This window comes from Staurois parvus, unplaced genomic scaffold (assembly GCF_062004578.1).
Source record: "Staurois parvus isolate SC_StPar_1 unplaced genomic scaffold, SC_StPar_1.0 ptg000041l, whole genome shotgun sequence".
NCBI lineage: Eukaryota > Metazoa > Chordata > Amphibia > Anura > Ranidae > Staurois > Staurois parvus.
In genome coordinates this window covers 495,050-519,265 of record NW_028317837.1, presented here as the reverse complement: position 1 = coordinate 519,265, position 24,216 = coordinate 495,050, and the positions used below count along the sequence as shown (strand labels likewise).

The 24,216-nt window shown below is 47.0% G+C and overlaps 1 protein-coding gene and 2 pseudogenes across 1 annotated transcript; 1 reads left to right on the top strand and 2 right to left on the bottom strand.

The window, feature by feature from the left end:
- LOC149470501 (uncharacterized) overlaps positions 1 to 24,216 on the bottom strand; it is a 205,369-nt pseudogene that overhangs the window by 13,536 nt on the left and 167,617 nt on the right.
- Positions 1 to 24,216, bottom strand: part of LOC149470503 (uncharacterized) — a 322,485-nt pseudogene that overhangs the window by 261,112 nt on the left and 37,157 nt on the right.
- On the top strand, positions 20,872 to 22,891 carry LOC149470504 (uncharacterized). Its single transcript, XM_089663141.1, has one exon. It carries the CDS (start codon positions 21,059 to 21,061, stop codon positions 22,205 to 22,207), a length of 1,149 nt encoding a protein of 382 aa, XP_089519267.1. The 5' UTR covers positions 20,872 to 21,058; the 3' UTR covers positions 22,208 to 22,891.

Here is a 24,216-nt window from a genome sequence, read left to right as displayed (position 1 = left end):
TGGGGCAGGACAGGGGAAGGATGCTGTTGTAAAGTTGATCAGCTGCAGAGTGGAGGGGGGCAGGGTTCAGGTTGCAGAGGTTTCGGCTGGTAATAGTATGACATTTGGAGGGGTAGGTGTTTGGGGATGAGGAGACAGAGAAGGTAATAAGGTTGTAGTCAGAGAGAGGGAAGGGGGTGTTAGTGAGGTTGTGGTGAGCGCAGCGGTTGGAGAAGACAAGGTCCAGGATGTTCCCGTCGGAGTGGGTGGTGGATTGTATGCACTGTGTGAGTGCAAAGGAGGAGGTTAAGTGGAGGAGTTGGGATGTGTCCGGGTTGTTGGTATTGAGAGGGATGTTGAAATCCCCAAGGATGATGGTGGGTATCTCGGAGTAGAGAAAGAAGGGTACCCAGGCGGAAAAGTCATCAAGGAAGCGGGAGGCTGTTAGATTACAGCAATCTTAAGGGGGGTTGGGGAGAATAATCGGACACAGTGGGCCTCAAAGGAGGAGAAGGATAGGGAGGGGGGGTTTGGGAGGACTCGGAAGGTGCTCAGTGGTGACTGGAGCAAACCAACCCCAACACCTTTATGACCGTTGGGTCTGGGTGAATGGGTCCAGATGAGACCTCCATAGGAGAGTGCTGCAGAGAAGGCGGAGTCAGTGACTTGGATCCAGGTTTCCGTGATTGCTAGGAGGTTAAGGGAGCGGGAAACAAAGAGGTCATAGATGGCAGTGAGCTTGTTGCACACCGATCGGGCGTTCAGGAGTGCACACAAAAGCGGGGGGAAGGGGTTAGGGAGCAGGGGGACAGATACTAGGTTGAGGGGGTTGAGGCAGGACGTGAAAGTGGGAGGGTGCCGTGTGGGCGAGCGAGGTGGTGTAGGGCCAGGGTTCATGGAGATGTCCTCTGCGGTTAGGAGGAGAAGGGTGAGAAAGGTGGCATGGGAGCGGGATGTGCAGGAGCGTGAGAAACTACTAGTGGAGGTGTTCGGGTCAGTGACATTGATTGAGATCTGCCCGCTGTGTGTATACAATCACCCGGCTAATGTCTAATATCAGGGGACAAAATGTGCCAGCATTCATATCAGACTAAGGGAAAATGGCCGCTAGAGGAGGGACATGTGGGCTACAAAAAAATGGAGGAGGGAGATTTATTCCACTGCACTGTAATGTGATAACTGTGTTTCATTGATAATAGACCAAGGAAAAATGGCCACCAAAGGAGGTACAGGTGGTCTACAAAAAATGGAGGAGGGAGATCTAATCCACTGTGAGATAATGACTTCAAGCTGCAAATAGGAAGTTTACGAGCCGCCATCGTCTTTTGCTTTTCAGGTTATTTTCCCTGTTATTTTATGCTAGTCAGCTTTTTTTCGACCAGAACCATCTAGTGTCTGCTCTCCATACTGCAGCCTCTGTATAAATCTGTCTGGAGTAACTTCCTGTCCTGTGTCACTTCCTGTCCCAGGCAAACGTTCTTCCTCTCAGCCATTTTAGATCGGCTTCCAGAAGGTCCTGTGATTGTCGGTCTCCATCCTGAACACACGGCCACCATAGGGCCAGCATGGGATCTTCTCCATGTCAGAGCACACGGGTAAGTCAGGTGGATCTCCTATTCCTGGTCCCGGCTCCTGTCCCTGCTATAGACGGACCAATCATCTGTGACCGAACCTTCCTCCTCGTCATCGATGATCTGGGTGTATTATTATTATTTATTCCAGGTACTTATATAGTGCCATCAGTTTACATCTATATTGTACATTCCCATCAGTCCCCGCCCCCGAGGAGCGTACGGTCTAAGGGCCCTAACTCACATTCATACATACACAGACTAGGGACAACGTAGGAGACAATTCACCTCCCAGCATGTCTTTGTAGTGTAGGAGGAAACCAGAGTACCCAGAGGAAACCCACACAGGCACAGGGAGAACATGCAAACTCCAGGCAGGTGGTGCCATGGTTGGGATTTGAACCAACAACCCGAGTACTGCCAGGTGGAAGTGCTAACCACTCAGCCACTGTGCTGCCCCGTGCTGTATATATGTCAGCATCTACTTCTCAGTGTTGGTTTCCTCCTCATTGCCGGCCATTAAATGGGCCTCAGAATGGCTCCGGTATTCCCTCCTAGGAAGGACATTCAGGCCGATCTCCCACCATGTTCCTCTGATGTGTCCGAGACAGAATAACAGGAGAGACACCAGGAGAACCCGCTGGGACCTGACACTCCGAGAACCAGAGTTATGGTGGAGTATAGACCCTTCCTGAGATACTCCTCCCTGGGAATGGTCATACCTCCGTACTCCTCTCCTGTACATACCGATCACTGTCATACCTCCGTACTCCTCTCCTGTACCTACCGATCACTGTCATACCTCCGTACTCCCCTCCTGTACATACCGATCACTGTCATACCTCCGTACTCCTCTCATGTACATACCCATCACTGTCATACCTCCGTACTCCTCTCCTGTACATACCCATCACTGTCATACCTCCGTACTCCTCTCCTGTACATACCCATCACTGTCATACCTCCACACTCCTCTCCTGTACATACCCATCACTGTCATACCTCCGTACTCCTCTCCTGTACATACCCATCACTGTCATACCTCCACACTCCTCTCCTGTACATACCCATCACTGTCATACCTCCGTACTCCTCTCCTGTACATACCGATCACTGTCATACCTCCGTACTCCTCTCCTGTACATACCCATGACTGTCATACCTCCGTACTCCTCTCCTGTACATACCGATCACTGTCATACCCTGTTTATCACCTCTGCCTGTACATACCCATCACTGTCATACCCCCCACACTCCTCTCCTGTACATACCGATCACTGTCATACCTCCGTACTCCTCTCCTGTACATACCCATCACTGTCATACCTCCGTACTCCTCTCCTGTACATACCGATCACTGTCATACCTCCGTACTCCTCTCCTGTACATACCGATCACTGTCATACCCTGTTTATCACCTCTGCCTGTGACAGCATGGCTATTGAGAGCCAAGTTCTGAAGGACAGAGAGTTGTCTAGCTCTGTGATTCCTATGATGTTGCAGCTGGAAAGCATATCTAGTGTCCCTGATCACCTCCACACCAGTTACAGTGTCCCTGATCACTTCCACACCGGTTACAGTGTCCCCGATCACCTCCACACCGGTTACAGTGTCCCTGATCACCTCCACACCGGTTACAGGGTCCTCGATCACCTCCACACCGGTTACAGGGTCCCCGATCACCTCCACACCGGTTACAGTGTCCCCGATTACCTCCACACCGGTTACAGGGTCCCCGATCACCTCCACACCGGTTACAGGGTCCCCGATCACCTCCACACCGGTTACAGTGTCCCCGATCACCACCACACCGGTTACAGTGTCCCCGATCACCTCCACACCGGTTACAGTGTCCCCGATCACCGCCACACCGGTTCCGGTGTCCCCGATCACCTCCACACCGGTTACAGTGTCCCCGATCACCCCCACACTGGTTCCGGTGTCCCCGATCACCTCCACACCGGTTACAGTGTCCCCGATCACCCCCACACCGGTTCCGATGTCCCCGATCACCTCCACACCGGTTCCGGTTTCCCCAATCACCGTCAGAGCACTGATTGTGTCACCGTAAGGGCTCACATTTGCAATGCTTTCTGAAGAGCCATCAATGTACGGATGGCTTTTAAGAGCGCATTTGACGGGAAGTGAGGAAGCATTGTATCGTCACCTCAACACCTGCTTTAGTTTGCTTGGCTTATAGGTACAGGGACTGCTAAAGGTGATGATACACTAAGCTATATTCTCTGACCCCTCATATGGAGGCCAACATAAAAGACTCACCATGCCTGTTAGAAAATACCTTGGGGTGGTTACTTTCCAAAATGGGGTCATTTTGTGGGTTTTTGCACTGTCGTGTTGTCCCAAGGCCTCCAAAAATGTGATAGGTCGTCAGGAAATTTAGTGTCTAATTTATGCCCTCGGAGAGCCTGACGGTGCTCTTTTGGTTTTGGACCCCTATGTGGCTAGGCTGTGAAAAAGTCTCACATGCGATGTCCCCATACTGTAGAGAAGTAGCAGAATGTGTTGTGGAATATATTTCTAAGTACACCTACAACGTTTGTTAGAAATATCATAATAATTGAGAACATTGTGTAAAAATATATATTTTCTTTTTCTTTCCTGCATTTTCAAAAAACGTTTGATGAAAAATGACCAAAAAAACTTATTACGTGCTTCAGAAAATACAGTGAAGTTTTTGCTTTCCAAAATGGGGTCATTTTGTGAGAGTTTCCACTGTCCTGGTGCTCTGGGCAGCCAAAAATGTGATTGGTGGTCAGGAAATTAGTGTAGATGTGTAATTTATGCTCCCTGAAAACCCCAATGTGTTCCTTGGATTTTGGACCCCTCTATGCATCTAGGCTGTGAAAAGTCTCACACATGTGATATCCCCATACTCAGGAGACATAGCAGAATGTGTTTTGGGGTGTCAGTGTAAGTATGTCTATGCTGTGTGTCAGAAATAACTTGCGAAAATGATACCTTTGTGAAAAGAAAATTTGTATTTAAAGGATAAGTTCACATTTGAGAGCGTGTTGAATGTTCCACCCGTTGTTAGGGTGTAACATGTTCCCACTCCTGCAGCTGCTCCCCGTTCTGCTGCCTCTAGTAATGGCAAACTGGGTATCTTCTCCCCGAAATCGCTGTCACTGGTCTAAGAAAACGGCATCCATGCAGGGTTCTGACATCATCCTGTGAATGGGAGAACTACAATTACTGACAGCCCTTGTGGCTGCTGACTTCTAGTTCTCAATGAACTACCAGGGAGCTGCTGAGTGCTCTAGGAAGTTCATTGTCTCTCCTGTCGGTGTGTAACTGCCTGCGAGTACCAGGTATTAGCAAATGGCTTACACTGACAGTATGCAGGAGTCCTGCATGGCATCTGCCACCTGCTGATCGGGGGTGCAATGATTTCCAGGATCCCAGGGAAAAATAATAATAATTGCACATTTTTCTGCCTTCAAAAGATGTGCATTTATTTTTTATCCTTTAATTTCTTCATTTTCCAAATAATTGAGACAAAAATTACAACCTCCAAAAAGGGGTCATTTGAGGGAATTTGTACTGTCCTAATATTTGGGGGGATTTGTGCCATCCTGACATTTGGGGGGGATTTGTGCCGTCCTGACATTTGGGGGGATTTGTACCATCCTGACATTTGGGGGGATTTGTACCATCCTGACATTTGGGGGGATTTGTGCCGTCCTGACATTTGGGGCGGATTTGTGCCGTCCTGACATTTGGGGGGATTTGTACCATCCTGACATTTGGGGGGATTTGTGCCGTCCTGACATTTGGGGGGGGATTTGTGCCGTCCTGACATTTGGGGGGATTTGTGCCGTCCTGACATTTGGGGGGATTTGTACCGTCCTGACATTTGGGGGGATTTGGGCCGTCCTGACATTTGGGGGGGTTTGTGCCGTCCTGACATTTTAGGGCCCCAAGAAATGAGATGGACCGTCAGTACATCAGGACTTATCCATTCCCAGATCCATCCCATGGTCTGTAGTCTCTATGACTTTCACACAGAATAAATACACTGATTTTGGTGATTTTACCAAATATCGCAGAATCTGTTTTGGCCTAAATGTATGAAGAAAGATTATTTATTTACTAAGTTTTATCCCAGAAACTAAGAAATACATTTGTTTATAAATTGTAAGTTCCGTATTTTTCGCTTATTGAGGGAATATGGAGCGGCCGGCCCTGTATTCCTCCCGTCGCAGCGTTAGGATACCAGGCCGGCCGCTCGGTTCCTCTCTGCAGCAGATGCTGCTCCTCGGTCCAGCAGTGTCCTCATCACTGCTGGTTTCACTTACCGTCTTCTCTCCCCGGCGCCGGCATCCTTGTTCAAACAATTTTATTAACAATAAACCAGAATGACACAAACAAGGAGACATTACTAATGTACACTGGACATTGAAGTGGCAGTAGGACATAAAAAATGAATGAAGGTCACAGTGCAAATGTCTATACATTTCTGACAGAAACAGGTAGTTAAGAGTTGATAGCAAATGACGTTATTGTTTTGGCCAATCAGAGTAGTGTCTTGCAAGGGCATTAAAGAAATAGGGGGAAGTTTGGAGGGGGGTCAGGCAGGGGTGTAAGGGGGGGAAGGGGAAGAGGAACAACAACGATGACTCCATGAGCATTCATCAAGTTTACAACAGCCCCTACGTGCTGCGTACGAAGGGCTATTGACAATACCCATGGCGCACAATACACAAATCAAGGGAGAAGGAGTGATTCGTCAAAGTTAGGCGGGAGGAAACGCTCTACCCAGGGGCTCCATATGCGCAAGAATTTAGGGATCGTGTCAAGAATTGTGGCTTCCACCTTTGCATGTATCATGGCTTGTGTTATTCTGGTTTTGACGGCCGCGATACTTGGGGTGGGGGATTTCCAGGATTTCGCTATAACCTGCTTAGCTGCCGTCATAACTTGCATAAGGAGCTTGAATTGCGAATTGGAGACGCCAGGGGGGCATTGATTGAGTAGGGCTGTTGTTGGGTCGGGTCGTAGAGTGATAGTGCTAAGTGTAGATATCATGGTGAAAATTTAATCCCAAAACATTCGGGCTACTGGGCAGTCCCACCACATATGATAGTATGTTCCTGGGTCCGTACAGCCTCTAAAACAGTTGGGCTCGTAATTAGGGGTAAATCTTGCGATTCTCGCTGGGACCAAGTACCAGCGGGTTAAAACTTTATAATTTGTTTCCAATGCTACAATGTTCTGTGAGGATGATTTTGTGTTAGCCCAAATGTGGTCCCAATCAGATGGGTCGAATCTCTTACCTAAATCCATTTCCCACCTATGGGTATACAGAGGGGGGTCGTGGTAATCGAAGTAGTGAAGAGTGAGTATAAGCAGGAGATAAGCCCACGTCTATGAGGGTCTTTGCAACACGCTCGTTCAAAGAGAGACATGGCATCTGGCCGATTGGTTATTGTAGCGTAGGGGGCATAGAAGTGTTGTAGCTGCAAGTATCTGAATATCTCGGAAGCTGGGAGGCTATGTGTTTCCTGCAGTGAGGCAAAGGATTTAAACTTATTCCTCTGTAGGAAATGATGTGTACGGAGCAAATTAGCAGAGGACCAGGCTTTGAATAATAGGGGTGTCTGCCAGGCTGGGGGAAAAGCTGGGTTTCGTAGAAACGAGAGCAGAGGATTATGTAGTGATTGGAGGAGAAAACAAGTTTTCAGTTTATCCCATAAGCATAAAAAAGTGAGAAGTGATGGGGTTGGTTATAGAACGGCGGTCTATTGGCCTCAACCAGAGTAAGTTAGCTGTAGATAAGGGGTCATATTCTATCGATTCAAGGGCAACCCATTGAGGGTTTATAAAGGTTGCATGATATTTAGGTAACTGTGCTAAATGCGCTGCTTGATAATATTTGCTGATGTCGGGTAAGCCTAGACCTCCATTGAGCTTAGGGCGATAGAGGGTGGAGCGAGGTATACGAGGACGAGTATTGCCCCATACATAGGAAAAGATGCGACGCTGCAGTGTGCGGAGGTAGTGGGGGGGGGGCCTGGGACTGGGAGGACTCTAAATAGATATAGGATTTTTGGGAGGATTGACATCTTGATAACTGCTATTCTGCCTAGCCATACGAGGGGTAGGGAAGACCATTTGGTCAGAAGGGCAGAAAGATGGTTTAGCATTGGACGATAGTTAGCTGCGTAAAGGTCTGATAACTTAGGAGTCAGTTTGATTCCTAAGAAGGGGATATGACGCTGTGACCAAGGGAATGGTAAAATCTGCTTCAGATGCATCAGCTCTATAGGGGGGAGAGAAATGTTGAGTGCTGTTGATTTATTGGGATTTATTATTAAACCAGAGAGCGAGCCAAACGCCTCGAGAAGCCGGAGTAGGGAAGGAGAGGAAGTCAATGGAGATGTGAGAGAGCAAGACGTCATCCGCAAAGAGACATAACTTATGATGTGTGCCCCCTATCTCGAGTCCCCTAACATCCGGGTTAGCTCTGATTAAGAGGGCCAGAGGCTCTATAGCCAGGGCAAAGAGCAAGGGGGACAGAGGACAGCCCTGTCTCGTGCCTTTAGAGATCGGAAACTGAGCTGACCTGTGCCCCAGATACCTAATTCTGGCCGAGGGCTCTCGATACAGCGAGAATATCAAGGTTAAAAAGTGTGGGCCAAAACCCAAACGTTGCAAAAAATAGTTGAGGTATGGCCATGAGACTGTATCGAATGCTTTCCGAATATCTAAGGACAGGAAACGGGCGGGAATATTGCGAGACCTGGCTAAATTTGCCAAAAGGGATGCACGTCTGATGTTCTCTCCCGCTTGTCTAGTTGGGATAAAGCCCACTTGGTCGTTGTGAATTAGAGAGCCAATACACAGGTTAAGACGTGAAGAGAGGATTTTTGCTAACAGTTTGATGTCAATGTTGAGGAGAGAGATTGGCCTATAATTGGACCACTGCGTATCGTCAGAATTCGGCTTTGGGATCATTGATATGTTCGCTTGCACTGTTTCATGGTTGAAGGTTTGGCCAGATAGTAAAGTGTTAAAAGCATTAGTGAGGATAGGTGTGAGGAGATGAGCAAATTTTTTATAATAAGTGGCTGAGAAGCCATCCGGTCCTGGGCGTTTACGTAGTTTTAGACTTTTAATAGCATCTAAGGTTTCGGCTGGGGAAATGGGTCGCTCAAGTGTCGCTAATTGGCACTCTGAGAGTTTCGGGAAAGAAATGGAAGTTAGAAGGGTATCAGCTTGTGCGGGGTCAAAAGGTGTGGAAGAAGAATAAAGCTGTGACAGGTGTTTATGGAAAGTCTGTAGAATGTGTTCTGGGCTACTAGTGAGGTTGCCAGAAGAGGTGCGTATCCGGATAGGTCTAGTGAGCTGGTCGAGCCTGCAAAGTGAGAGGGCCAGGAATGTATTGGGTTTATTTGCCCTAGTATAATATTTGTGCCTAGATCTACGGAGTGAGAGTTCCACTTGATCTGTGAGAAAGAGATCTAGAGCCAATCTAGATCGCTCCAGGGCCTCACGGTTGGTAGGCATAGGAGCCGCCTGGAAGGCTTGATGGTAACGATCATATGTTTGCTCCAGGGAGAGACGTTGTTGTCTTTTGGTTTTATTTAAGAAGGATGCTTTGCTAATGCAAAACCCTCTCAATATCGGTTTATGCGCTTCCCATAACAGGAGAGGGGAAATATCAGGCGATTGGTTAAGAGAAAAATAGTCTTTAAGGGCTGCTTCGATTTCTAGACAGTGAGCTGGATTTGCAAGCAGGTTATCGTTAATGATCCAAGAGGATTCAGCGGGGGATGGGGCTAACGAGGCCATAGTCGTGAATACGGCGCAACGGTCAGACCAAGGGATTGGAATTATTTCAGAAGTCAGGAGCCGGGGGGAAGAGGCGGTGTTAATGAAAATATGATCTATCCTGGAGAATGACTGGTGGGGGTGAGAATAGAAGGTGTATTGGCGTTTAGTCGGGTTGAGTTCCCGCCATGTATCTATCAAAGAATAACGTTGTAGTATGGCTTGGAAGGTTTGTTTAGAGGCAGGGATAGGAGATGGTTGAGGAGATTTGTCGAGAAAGGGATATATTACACTGTTAGAGTCTCCGTTAACAATTAGAGTTCCGCGCTTATGGTGGTTTATAACCGAGAGTATGTGGGAAAGGAATGGTAAGGGGTTTTGGTTTGGGGCATAGTATGCAACAATGGTAACATCTAGGAGTTGCCCTACTAACAGGAGGTAACGACCCTCCAGGTCTTTGATTTCGGTGCATAGCGTGAAAGGTGTTGTGCAATGGAAGGCAATCAATACCCCCCTGCGTTTGGTGGTGGCAGAGGCTGTATAGACCTGAGGATATCGAGGGCCAAAAAACTTAGGGGTGGAGTTGGGAGTGAAGTGTGTTTCCTGTAGACAGACCACGTGAGCTTTAAGTATAGCAAAGGTTCGGAAAGCCTTATTACGTTTCTGTGGAACATTAAGGCCCTGTACATTCAAGGTAAGAATATTTAACGAGCCCATGGGGAAAGTGCATAGTGGTTTGGAGAGCATGGCACTACTGCCCGGGATGGAGCCTGACGATTACTGTGGGGGATGAGAACGTTGCGGAGTATGTTGTGCAAAGTCATGGAGTCATGTTGGGGGGAGGGGTAAGGTATGAGAGAGGTAACATGAAAGAAGGGGTGTAGGAGGCCATTTGAGGCCTAAAAGGTGGGTTCCCAAGGACACCCTGGATCAGGGTGGTCTAGGGAGCAATAGTAGTCCAAGTGTTATTAAATAACTAATAACACAGGGGCAGGGGTGGAGTGTGCAGGTACACGGACCGTGAGGATGACAGCAATGTGATTAATAAATGGTGGCGAGGTCCCGGTAGAAAAAACAGGTGTATATAAAAAAAAAAAAAAAATCTGAGAAAATCAGGGTGTCCCAGACTCAGATGGCACTAGCAGTACTAGTGAGACATCTTGGGTGTAGGGGTGTGGCATCGCATGCCGCCAAAGCCTAGGCTCCCAAATCTAAGCTAAAATGGAGCCCAGGAGGGGGGGTGCAGAACAATCCCCAGGTTGCGGGGCAACCAAAATTTAACAGGTAGAGGGAGAAAGGATATCAATGGTGTTAACCGCAATGATAGTCAAAAAAGTACACCGTTTGGTGTGTGTGGCAAAAAAAGGAAAAAAAAAGATAAGCGTTCAGTCCATGGTATCTTGTGAAGATAGGCCCGGAGACGAAAGACGCCCTCTTTTGTGGAGGCTGAGTTGACCTTCAGTTGTACGTGCGGGGAAGGACTTTCGCGGCGAGCAGGATGTGGACCTCCGCTTGGCGCTTTCTGAAGGCGTCGCTGGGGGATGTAGTTGTAGGATCTGCAAGGTGTCTAAAAGGTCCTCTGGAGTCTTGCAGGTGTAATCTCGGGTCTGGTATCGGAATCGCACTGCAAAGGGGAAGCTCCACCTATATGGTATAGCGTGTTGTTGAAGTACTTGTAGGTGAGGTTTCATAGCCCTGCGCTTGGAGATGGTTGCGGGGCATAGATCTTGGAATAATTGGTAGGTATGACCCTGGAACTGTAGAGATTCTGCGTTACGGGCAGCTTGTAGGAGTTGCTCCTTGGTACTTAAAAAGTGGAGCTTGGCTATAATGTCACGTGGCAGACCGTCAGTGCGTCGTGATGCTAACGCCCTTTGAACTCTATCCAATTCTAATCTTTCGCTTGGGATAGCTGGGGCAAGCTCTTGGAACAGAGCTGTTACCATTGATTGGACATCGATGATCGTTTCCGGAAGGCCACGGATACGTAGGTATGAGCACCATGCTCGGTTTTCAAAGTCCTCCAGTCGTGTTAATAATGTTGCGTTTTCATCACGCAGGAGATCAAGGTCATCCGTATGTGTCTGAAGCGAGGCGTCAAGACCGTCTACTCTCTGTTCTAGAGTGCGTTGTCCTAGTTCACGGATTTCCCTAGATAGCGTGGCAGTGATGCGGTCCGAGGTTTGCTTCAAAGCTTTGTGTAGCATTTTTTCAAAGCATGACAATAGGTCAGGGGGTGTAAGGTCAGGCGTCAGGGCTTGTGCAGGGACATCTGTCTCAGTGTCAGACTCGCCCTCAGACATGCAGGGATGGCTGGGCTGTGGATCCTGCAGGGCTGCATATGCCCCTGCCGCCTGCTTGCTTCCACGAGCTGGGGGGTGGCCATCTTTGTGGAGGCCTTTGCCAGGGCCTCTTTGATTGTTTTGGTTGAAGGGGGGACCTGGTGCCGGGGTGCCCCCTTAACCAGGTCCATGTTATGCTGATCTCAGCCCCCCTGCTCTCTCTCCTCAGCCTCGGTGCTGTGTAGACAGCGGTGGGCGGGCCTGTGTATGGCTCATAATGGGGACAGAGTCCCCTGTTGGATTTCTCCGACCTGCTGTGGAGGATCCTCCATAGACCAGGGTGGATCAGACCCTGGGAGGGTTGCTTCGGGGATCTGATCCCCCCAGGCTGTATTGCGGGCCAGGACCCGCTGCTCCTCGGCACTGTCACCCGACGGGGAGAAGGAGCCTCATCGGGACAGGTCCGTCCCACCGGCCACGCATGCGCACTCTCCCCGGCACCGGCATCCTTAGTGTGGACACCCGGATGTGACATCATGTGGCTTCACAGTCGGATGCCCACTGCACATGTGCGAGAAGCGCTGCGCTTTGTGAATGGCCCCGTAGTCTTCTCGGACCTGTCACGTGATCATTTTTCAGAGATCGCCTAAAAGTGAGCAGAGTAGGCGATAGTCTGATAAATTGGTGTAGAGAGTTCCAGAGGATAGGAGAAGCTCTGGAGAAGTCCTGGAGACGAGCATGGGAGGAGGAGACAAGGGAGCTAGAGAGCAGGAGGTCATGAGAGGAGTGGAGAGTACGGTTTGGGTGATATTTAGAGACAAGATTGGTGATGTAATTTGGGGTGGAGTTATAAATGGCTTTATATGTTATTGTTAATGTTTTGAATTTTATCCGTTGGGCAATGGGAAGCCAGTGGAGGGATTGGCAGAGAGGGGTGGAGGACACTGAATGGAGGCCAGTGGAGGGATTGGCAGAGAAGGGTGGAGGACACTGAGTGGAGGCCAGTGGAGGGATTGGCAGAGAGGGGTGGCAGATACAGAATGGTTAGTAAGGTGGATAAGTCTGGTAGCTGCATTCATGATAGACTGAAGAGGGGATAGCCTGCAATGAGGTCGGCCAATGAGGAGGGAGTTACAATAGTCAAGGCGAGATATAACAAGGGAGTGAATAAGTTGCTTAGTGGTTTCCGTGGTTAGGAACGGCCATATCTTGGAGATGTTGTGGAGATGAAGTCTACAAGATTTGGACAGTGATTGGATTTGGGACTGAAAGGACAGATGGGTGTTTAGGATTACACCTAGTAATCCTGTTATTGATCTTGATGGAGAAGTCAGGGGAGGGGGCACGGGCTGGGGTGAATACTAAAAGCTCAGTTTTGGAAAGATTGAGTTTGAGGAAGTGGAGTGACATCCATGCCGATATGTCACTTATTAGGTTAGTAATGCGAGAGGAGACTGAAGGGGTGAGGTGAGGAGGAGACTGAAGGGGTGAGGTGAGGAGGAGACTGCAGGAGTGAGGTGAGGGGTAGAAAGATAGATTTGTGTGTCATCAGCATAGAGATAGTACTTAAAGCCATGGGAGTTTATCAAGTGACCAAGGGAGGTGGTGTAGATGGAGAAGAAAAGGGGTCCAAGGACAGAACCTTGAGGGACCCCTACAGAGAGAGGGAGTGGAGAGGAGGAGGAAGCATTATAGGTAATGCTGAAGGAGCACTGCGATAGGTAGGAGGAGAACCAGGAGAGAGCAGAGTCTCGGAGGCCAAGAGAGTGGAGTTTTTTTGAGGAGGAGGGGATGGTCAACCATATCAGAAGCCGCAGAGAGGTCAAGTAGTAAGAGTACGGAGTAGTGGCCATTGGTTGGGATGAGTACGGAGTAGTGGCCATTGGTTGGGATGAGTACGGAGTAGTGGCCATTGGTTGGGATGAGTACGGAGTAGTGGCCATTGGTTGGGATGAGTACGGAGTAGTGGCCATTGGTTGGGATGAGTACGGAGTAGTGGCCATTGGTTGGGATGAGTACGGAGTAGTGGCCATTGGTTGGGATGAGTACGGAGTAGTGGCCATTGGTTGGGATGAGTACGGAGTAGTGGCCATTGGTTGGGATGAGTACGGAGTAGTGGCCATTGGTTGGGGTGAGTACGGAGTAGTGGCCATTGGTTGGGATGAGCACGGAGCAGTGGCCATTGGTTGGGATGAGCACGGAGCAGTGGCCATTGGTTGGGATGAGTACGGAGCAGTGGCCATTGATTGGGATGAGCACGGAGCAGTGGCCATTGGTTGGTATGAGTACAGAGTAGTGGCCATTGGTTGGGATGAGTACGCAGTAGTGGCCATTGGTTTTAGCAGTTAGTAGATCATTAGGGCATTTTAGTAGGGCAATTTCAGTGGAGTGTAGTGAGCGAAAGCCAGACTGTAAAGGGTCAAGAAGGTTGTTGTCGGTGAGGTGGGAGCTCAGGCGATTGTAGACTAAGTGTTCTAAGAGTATAGATGTAAATGAGAGCAGGGAGATGGGTCTTAAGTTGTTCAAGTTGGTGGGGTCCAGGGAGGGCTTGTTAAGTATGGGAGTGATGTGTGCATACTTTAGAGGGGAGGGGAAGGCACCGGTAGAGAGGGAGAGATTGAAGATGTGAGTGAGGGAGCATAGGATGGAAGAAGAAGGTGACCGTAGTAGTTGTGAGAGGACAGGATCCAAGGGGGCAGGTAGTGAGACGGGCTTCTGAGAAAACCTTAGTGACCTCTTCGGTAGTAGGAAGGTCAAAAGAGGAAAGTGTTGAGGGAGGTTTAGTATAAGGTATGCTAAGTGGGATGGATGTCTGTGCAGTGAAGATGCCCCTACAAATTGTGTAAATCTTGTTTTTGAAATGATTTGCAATCGCGTGAGCAGTGAGTGAGGTACTGGGTGGAGGTGGAGAAAGTAGAGGGTTAAAAGTAGAGACGAGGACTGGATGACAAGGTATTGGTGAGAGTGAAAAAGTAGGCTTGTCTGGCAGCATGGAGGGAGGAATTGTATGTTAAGAAAGCAGATTTATATCGGGTGAATGTTTGGTGAGATTTGGTTTTACGCCACATTCGCTCCAGCACACGACTATGTCGTTTAAGATTTCTGGTGTGGTTGGTCTGCCAAGGTTGTAATGGTCGGGGCCTGATGCTTCGTGTGGTTAGGGGAGCAAGTGAGTCCAGTGTGGATGAAAGTGAACTGTTGTAGACAGCAGTGGCCAGGTCAGGGCAGGACAGGGGAGAGATTCTGTCACAGAGGCAGTCAGTTGCAGAGTGGAAAGGAGAAGGGTTCAAGTTGTGAAGGTTTCTGCGGGTAATTGTTTGCTGCTTGGAGGGATATGTGTTTGAAGATGAGGAGACTGTGAAGGTGATGAGATTGTGATCAGAGAGAGGAAAGGGGGTGTTTGTGAGGTTGTAGGTTTTGCAAAGATGGGAGAAAACAAGGTCTAATGTATTCCCATCAGAGTGAGTGGAGGACTGTATACATTGTGCTAATGCAAAAGATGAGGTTAGGTTGAAGAGTTGGGATGTAGCCGGGTTGTTGACATTAATAGGGATGTTAAAATCTCTGAGAATGATAGTGGGTATTTCAGAGGAGAGAAAGTAGGGGAGCCAGGTGGAAAAATCATCAAGAAAGTGGGACACGGGTCCAGGAGGCCGATAGATCACTGCAATCCTCAGAGAAATGGGAGAAAACAGCCGGATGCAGTGGGACTCGAAAGAAGAGAAGGATAGAGAGAGAGGGTTAGAGAGAACTTGAAACGTGCTCAGTGGGGATAGAAACAAACCAACTCCACCACCTTTCCAACCACTGGGTCTGGGTGAGTGGGTCCAGAAGAGGCCTCCATAGGAAAGTGCTGCGGGGGAAGTAGAATCTGCTGCTTGAAGCCAGGTTTCTGTAATTGCTAGTAGGTTAAGGGAGCGGGAGACAAAAAGGTCATGGACAGAGGTGAGCTTATTACAGACAGAGCGGGCATTCCAGAGCGCACATGAAAAATGGAGTGTGGTTTTGGGAGCACGGGGACCGATATTAAATTGGGGGGATTGCAGCTATTCCTGGAGGAAAAAGGGGGTGAGATACTGGAGGACAAGGGTTTGAGGAGATATCCCCAGAGGCTAGGAGAAGGATGGTGCCTGGTGTGGGGGTGAGAAACTGGAGGAACAGGGTTTGGGGAGATATCCCCAGAGGTTAGGAGAAGGAGGGTGCCTGGTGTGGGGGTGAGAAACTGGAGGACCAGGGTTTGGGGAGATATCCCCAGAGGTTAGGAGAAGGAGGGTGCCTGGTGTGGGGGTGAGAAACTGGAGGACCAGGGTTTGGGGAGATATCCCCAGAGGTTAGGAGAAGGAGGGTGCCTGGTGTGGGGGTGAGAAACTGGAGGACCAGGGTTTGGGGAGATATCCCCAGAGGTTAGGAGAAGGAGGGTGCCTGGTGTGGGGGTGAGAAACTGGAGGACCAGGGTTTGGGGAGATATCCCCAGAGGTTAGGAGAAGGAGGGTGCCTGGTGTGGGGGTGAAATAGTGGAGGACCAGGGTTTGAGGAGATATCCCCAGAGGTTAGGAGAAGGAGGGTGCCTGGTGTGGGGGTGAGATACTGGAGGACAAGGGTTTGGGGAGATATCCCCAGAGGTTAGGAGAAGGAGGGTGCCTGGTGTGGGGGTGAAATAGTGAGGACCAGGGTTTGAGGAGATATCCCCAGAGGTTAGGAGAAGGAGGGTGCCTGGTGGGGGTGAAATAGTGGAGGACCAGGGTTTGGGGAGATATCCCCAGAGGTGAAGAGAAGAAGAAGGGTGAGGAAAGTAAGATGGGAGCGGGATGTACATGAGCGCACATGTCTTCCAGTCCTGGTGTTTGGGTCAGCAGGAGAGTGAAGTATCAGCAGGAGGTGATGAGAGCAGTAGTAGACAGATGGTAGCAGTGAGGGGGAGATGTACAAGTTTTGGGGTGGAGCAGAGGGGTAAAGAAGTGAGATTTTGGGAACGCAGGATAGTAATATGAAGAGAAGGAGTAGAGGGACATATTACAAAGGTACATGGAGTGGGACTCAGACTGAAAATGTTGGGAAAAAAGGTTTTCTTAGTTTGTGTCATGAAATGTTGCAAATAGGTCATTTCTCGGTGTCACTGATGAGCATTGATAGGCAGCTGATAGGCAGCTGTGCCAGCACAGAAGGAAAGGAATGTCAATAACTGGCAAGTGATGAGCTGTGATTGGCTTTTCCCCACAATCTGTGATCAGCTGTGTCAGAAGGACCCCAGGGGGCCATGTGGGGGCGTTGTTCTGGGGGGACGTCCACGGATATCCTCCCAGAATGAGAGAGCCGCACTGCAGCCATCTTTCATTTAGAGTGCGGTCAGGAAGTGGTTAATAAACATCATCTTCCAAGTAAAGTCATATTTTACAGCCCCTCCCCTGAATAAACTCCTCCCCCATGATAAACTCCTCCCCCTCTATCTGACCAGTCTATTAAAGAAAACAATACCTCTCTAATGTAAAAGTCCTTTTATACTTTCCTGTATCTGTGATCACATGACCACCCCGAGTCTGCTATTGTTTACTTCCTGGTTTGGGTCCTTCTTTGGGTGACCACATTGGTGCCTGCCTGACACAGACACTTCCTATTGGATGGGCTCCAGTGGGGTCCTCTCAGAATAGAGAAGAGGATGATGTCATCATGGGGGGACGGCAGAGGAGAGGTGATCTCAGGGGGGGAATTGCAGAGCTGGATCAGCAGTTCCCCCACCAGGACCCGGAGGTGAGGGACCTGTATGGGGGACGTGGGTGGCTCCACCCACATACCGCTCAACTACCAATGACCGTGTACCTGGCTCCACCCACATACCGCTCTACCAATGACCAATCACCTGGCTCCACCCACATACCACTTAATGACTGTGCACCTGGCTCCACCCACACATTACTTAATTACCAATGACTGTGCACCTGGCTCTATCCACATACCACTTTATTATCAATGACTGTGCGCCTGGCTCCACCCACACACCACTTTATTATCAATGACTGTGCGCCTAGCTCCACCCACATACCACTTTATCAATGACTGTGCACCTGGCTCCACCCACATACTACTCAATTACCAATGACTGTGCACCTGGCTCCACCCACATACCACTTTATTATCAATGACTGTGCACCTGGCTCCACCCACATACTATTCAATTACCAATGACTGTGCACCTGGCTCCACCCACATACCACTTTATCAATGACTGTGCACCTGGCTCCACCCACATACCACTTTATTATCAATGACTGTGCACCTGGCTCCACCCACATACTATTCAATTACCAATGGCCGTGCACCTGGCTCCACCCACATACCACTTTATTATCAATGACTGTGCACCTGGCTCCACCCACATACCGATTTATTACCAATGACTGTGCACCTGACTCCACCCACATACCACTTTATTATCAATGACTGTGCACCTGGCTCCACCCACATACCACTCAATTACCAATGACCCCCCCCCCCTATTTTTGCCACACTCCATACATCATACAATACTCACCACATGTCTGTATCCCCCTTCCCTCCTCCTCCCCTCAGTTCTGACATGTTGATCATTACATTTTCAATATTCATTACAAACATATTTGCCCTCTTGGTTCCCTTTCCCCCCCTTTTTTCCTTGCCCCCAAAGTCTGCCACTTCCATAGGTCAATTTCCATTATAGAACATATCACCACAACACCACATTCACCCCCTCCAGCCATCCTCCACATGGCTATGCTGACTCAGTTCCCTTCTTCCCTCCCCCCTGGGAGGAGCCTTGCAATCACTGCACCTGTTCATGTTTTGTTCCAGGGATACCAGGCATGAGTCATCCGGAGTTTACTTCCTGTCTTGTGGTTTGCATTCCAGCAGCCATTTCCCCACAGGTATACAAGCGCACTCCCACACCATCCCACTCAGGCATCAACAGCAGGGCTCTTACTTTACTTTCCATTCATCATACATCAGCATCAGAGGTATCTACACCATATTCATATGTCTCATCCATTCACTTAACCATTGCCTCCTAAAGGTCATTCATTTACACACACACACTCTTTATTTTATGTTTTCTAATGTTCCCAATTTTTTTTTTTTTTTTTTTTTCCCCTACAACAGTCCAATATCACTACACAGCACTCACACAGTGCTGAGAGTTTGCTCAGCGCTTCACGTTTGAAGAGATATATATGGTCTACAGCCACACTCATTACTTTGAACTGATAATCATCCACTATCCACTAGTCTTACTACTTTTATTTTTATGATGTTTACTAATATTACTATTTTTATCATCATTGCCAGTGTTATTACTATGATTATTTTCATATACATTATTATTTTTTATATATTTTATTTTAAAAAAATGTTTTCTATTTATTTACATTTGCAGGTGCTATATTCATGTATTTTTAATAATAATTTAATAATTTTTTATTTGCTTTGTTTCTTAGTGCATGCATATCTCTTTGTATATGCATGTGTATATATGTATGTATATGCGTTTATAAAAACTACACAAGATTGCACTTTAAATAACCCCCTCCAACCCCTCATCTTATAACAAGTAGAGGAGGTGGAGCTTTGCTCCCAAGGCATCTAGCCCTGGTTATTTACTACTTGACCTCCATACAGGTTGGTCATCAGCTCTGAGGAAAGGGATTCGTCCCCGAAACGCGTCAGTTATTTGACCGCACTGACAGTGAGAACACCTTGCCCACCGTTGTGGCCATTGTCATTTTTCTATACTTTTTAGATACATGCTTCGTCTGTGAGTATGTTTTTATGATTTAATTCCTACAATAAACCTTGGATAATGCACTAGGTGTGTGCGCCACCTGTTTTCTCTCTACCAATGACTGTGCACCTGGCTCCACCCACATACCACTTTATTATCAATGACTGTGCACCTGGCTCCACACCCAGCATAAGGCAGCTCAGGCAACCATCCTAGGGTGTCAGGATGGGGGGCGGTTATATTTGAATCTGCAGCCACTTGCTGGAGATTTGGATTGTTAACAATGCTGCAGACGTGTTTTTTCCCCACAGTGCCCACCGCTATACAGCCGGGAGTGTGTGGACTTTAGTAAATCCGAATGTTGGCTGTCATGTGGAAGTGATACAAGTGGCTGTGAAGCCACCTATCATTCCCACCACTGAGATGTGCCCCTCCCCCCATGACACCATGCGGGACAGCAGAGCCCGGTGCTGTCATGGTGGGTGTCACTGGGAAGGGTGGCGGGAGCTCAGCGGACCTCCTGTACACAGACCAGGAAGTGACATGTATGACGTGGATGACATCACTTCCTGGACTGGAGCTGTCATTCTCCGGGATCAGTGCCGGGGAAGCAGCTGATGGAAGGCGGTCTGTGTTCCATCATCTGCAGTGGAACAGACAGGAGACATCCAGAGTCTAATAGACCCCGGGAATCTTCACAAAGAGAACCTGTCACCTATATGCCATCATATAGGAGGCTATTGGTCCCCTACATGATAGCAATACACATTACAGTGCCTTGAAATGCCCCCCATGTTGTCATGTTACAATGTATTTATTGGGATTGGATGTGATAGACCGACACAAAGTGGCACATAATTGTGAAGTGGAAGTAAAATGAGAAATGGTTTCCAACATTTGTGACCAATAAACCTGTGAAAAGTGTGGCGGCATTTGTATTCGGCCCCCCGGAGTCAGTACTTTGTAGGACCCCCTTTGGCTGCAATTCCAGCTGCAAGTCTTTTTGGGGATGTAACGGAACCGACCCCAGACTGCGCTTAACTACTTTCATTAGAATACCGCTTCCCTGTCCAAAAACCGACAACAGACACCACAGACACCACAGACACCGCAGTAGACAAAGCAAGTTATTGTTCTGTATGATCTGTAACAGTGCCACAACCGCCTATACGTGAGAATGTATGACTCCATTGTCTGGGCTGAATGTTGGGAATACTGTGCGCACTTAGAAACTTTATTAATAAAATCTATTTGATTAAAAAAAATTACTGTAGATAATGCTGTACATATTCTTTATATTCATAAGATATATTTAGTAATGAATATTAAAAATAGAAAAATACTTTATGTAGCATTCTAATTTTTTTTTTGTACAGGTGGATTGATGAACCAAGTTTTCGGTCATGTTGGTTTTCATGAATATAGCTGAGTCACATGGAAAACAAGACATATGGATGTCTTAATTGACTGAAAGTCTTTATTGCAGTTCACTGGAGGATTCATACGGGATACAAGTCAAATCTGTGTTCTAAAAGTCGTCATGGTTTGGATCCTCTTCCACATTGATCCAGCAGGAGAAAAGTAATTTCAGTGTTCTGGAAGTGACAATGGCTTTACAATAAAGTCCAACCCATATATACATAAGAGGAGTCATTTCAAACTACTTCTTGTTTGGAGATTTTACAATGGAGAGAAAATATATCACACACCAGAAGGTTCACAATGGAGGGAAGTCATATCATTGTTCTAAATGTGACAAAACCTTTAGACGCAAGGGAGACCTTATAGTACACCAAAGAGTTCACACTGGAGAGAAGCCATATCAGTGTTTTAAATGTGATAAAGCTTTTAAACATAAGTCATATCTTATCGTACACCAGATTGTTCACACTGGAGAGAAGCCATATCAGTGTTCTGAATGTGATAAAGCTTTTACAGTGAAGTCAAATCTTATCAGACACCAGATTGTTCACACTGGAGAGAAGTCATCTCAGTGTTCTGAATGTGATAAAGCTTTTACACAGAAGTCAGATCTTATCAGACACCAGAGGATTCACACTGGAGAGAAGTCATATCAGTGTTCTGAATGTGATAAAACTTTTACTCAGAAGTCAGATCTTATCAGACACCAGATGATTCACACTGGAGAGAAGCCATATCAGTGTTCTGAATGTGGCAAAAACTTTACAACCAAGAGGAAGCTTAAAATACACCTGAGCATTCACACTGGAGAGAAGCCATATCAGTGTTCTAAATGTGATAAAGCTTTTACTCAGAAGTCAAATCTTATCAGACACCAGATGATTCACACTGGAGAGAAGCCATATCAGTGTTCTGAATGTGATAAAACTTTTACACAGAAGTCAAGTCTTCTCACACACCAGATGATTCACACTGGAGAGAAGCCATATCCATGTTCTGAGTGTGACAAAGGTTTTAAAAGGAAGTCACATCTTATCATACACCAGATTGTACACACTGGAGAGAAGCTATATCAGTGTTCTGAATGTGAAAAAGCTTTTACTCAGAAGTCAGATCTTATCACACACCAGATGATTCACATTGGAGAGAAGCCATATCAGTGTTCTAACTGTGATAAAGCTTTTAAACATAAGTCACATCTTATCATACACCAGAGGATTCACACTGGAGAGAAGCCCTATCAGTGTTCTGAATGTGATAAAGCTTTTACAGTGAAGTCAAATCTTATCAGACACCAGAGGATTCACACTGGAGAGAAGCCATATCAGTGTTCTGAATGTGATAAAGCTTTTACAGGGAAGTCAGATCTTATCAGACACCAGAGGATTCACACTGGAGAGAAGCCATTTTAATGCTCTCAATGTGATAAAGCTTTTACAGTCAATGCTGGGCTAATCTATCACCAGAGGATTCACAAATTTCAGCATAGATTAAATTCTGGAAGAAAAGAGATATTAAACCCCCTGGTGGTATTCCTGAGTGTAGCTTGGGGTAAAGTTTCAGTACCACAAGCTGTAACCCTGAGCTACACTCAGGAATACACTGCAGAGTTGCTCCGGGATCCCTCGATCACTTACCTTGTCCTGCGCTCCCACGATGTGCCTCCTGCAGTGTCCCCTGTAATGTCCTGCGGCGGATGCCGGCATCTGTCATCTGGGTTCCGTCCCCTGCGAGCGTCAGGACGTACGGGGGATGGAATGGCGGGAAATTTGAAAATGAAAAAAAGTGACATTCACTAAATACACTAAAATCACATAGTATTCCATTCCTGTATCAAACCATTTCACATATATTTTGTCCCGAGTGCTTTGTCCAGCACCCTGCCTGCATTTTTACTGTTTTTTCTGCTTGGAAACTGAGAAACGTCCATGGCGTCCAAAAAGTGTCCCTTTAGGTCAAAATCAGCTTTAGACCGGCTAGAGGACAGCGATAGTAAATCAGAACCACTTGCAGAATTGAGTGATAATGATTTGTTGGGGAAATTCATCATCAGACACTGAAAACGATTCTGCGACTGAGCTCAGCGATGTGCGAACTTGGCGCTCTATTTCACATTTCAGTGTTTTTGGTTTGATTATATTATTTAATTAAATTTATTATTATATTATTATTTTTTATGATTTATTAAATTATTTTGTTTATTATTAAATAAATAATAATAAAAAAATTATTATTTATTAAATGATTTTGTGTTTCAAATTTTATCCTACCCAGGATATTTACTAGACTCGTGTTCGGATAGATTTCAGTGAGTTATTCCTAAAAATTACAGACCTACAATAAAAAAAATACATATTTCCATGCAAAAAAGTACCACTTTGAGCACAGAAATATGGACAATATCAGACCGCTAGGGAGGTTAAAGAAGTTTCAAGTGTCACAAGCAAGTTTCACATCCCCAATGTCATCCCACAAGCTAGAGAAGAAGGGAAACAATAAAATGTTACTTTAAAGGAACAAACTAAAATCTGAGCAAACTGGAATGTAATCATCGGATGAACTGAGTTTAGTGCTTATGTCCATCAATACACAACTAGAAGGGATTTGAATATTTTAACTTTTGACAATTTTTTTTTAAAATAAGCATCAATAACTGAACAGCTTCCCTCATGATTCTCATCTTTATCTATTTTATGGAGCTTTGACTGAACATGCAATGCATTTTCATGGTTCACCAACTGAGTTGTGTTTCCAAGCATTTTCTTCATTCTGGATCCTGAGGTAATACATGACCAAAACTGCCTCAGTACCAGAGACTAGGATGTGGTCTATTATCTTACCAAGTCTCTGAAGCCTCAGTGGGAGAGTCCATTCCAGGTTCTTCTGACTATTGATACATCATCAGCCAGGCTTGAGGTCTCCAGCTAAGCCCACCTTGTCCACTCATCCCAATACATGTTCCATCTCCTCTCCCATTATCAATGCTTTCTTTCCACATATCATCTCCTCTCATGGATGACAACCTTTCAGGCAGGTCTGCGGCTGTGACACCAGCTAGAAAGAAGTCTGTTCAGTGAGAAAACAACATCCCAAGCTGATGCAGGCCTTCCAATACTGAGTTACTGCTGATTTAGGGGATGTATTCAGCAGTAAAACGTAAGCCCAGCTGGCCACTTGTGTTCCATGTGGTTCTGCCAAATGGGATTCCATCAGGTGAAGATCAGAAATCCTTGTTCCATGTTTTCTCTTTCCAGCTATTACTCCTCTCCATAGACTAATCACACAATACAACTGCCAGAGATCTGAACTTACAAAGTGCTGAGTGTGCGGTCATATTCCTACCACTTCTTCCGGGGGACTGACATTCCTCTGATTGGGGTTCACAATAATCACTCTGAGTGCACACATCTCTTTTTGGTGG

What these genes read in the sequence shown, in the direction of transcription:
- LOC149470504 (XM_089663141.1), top strand. Translation starts at nt 21,059, where the DNA reads ATGGAGAGAAAATATATCACACACCAGAAGGTTCACAATGGAGGGAAG.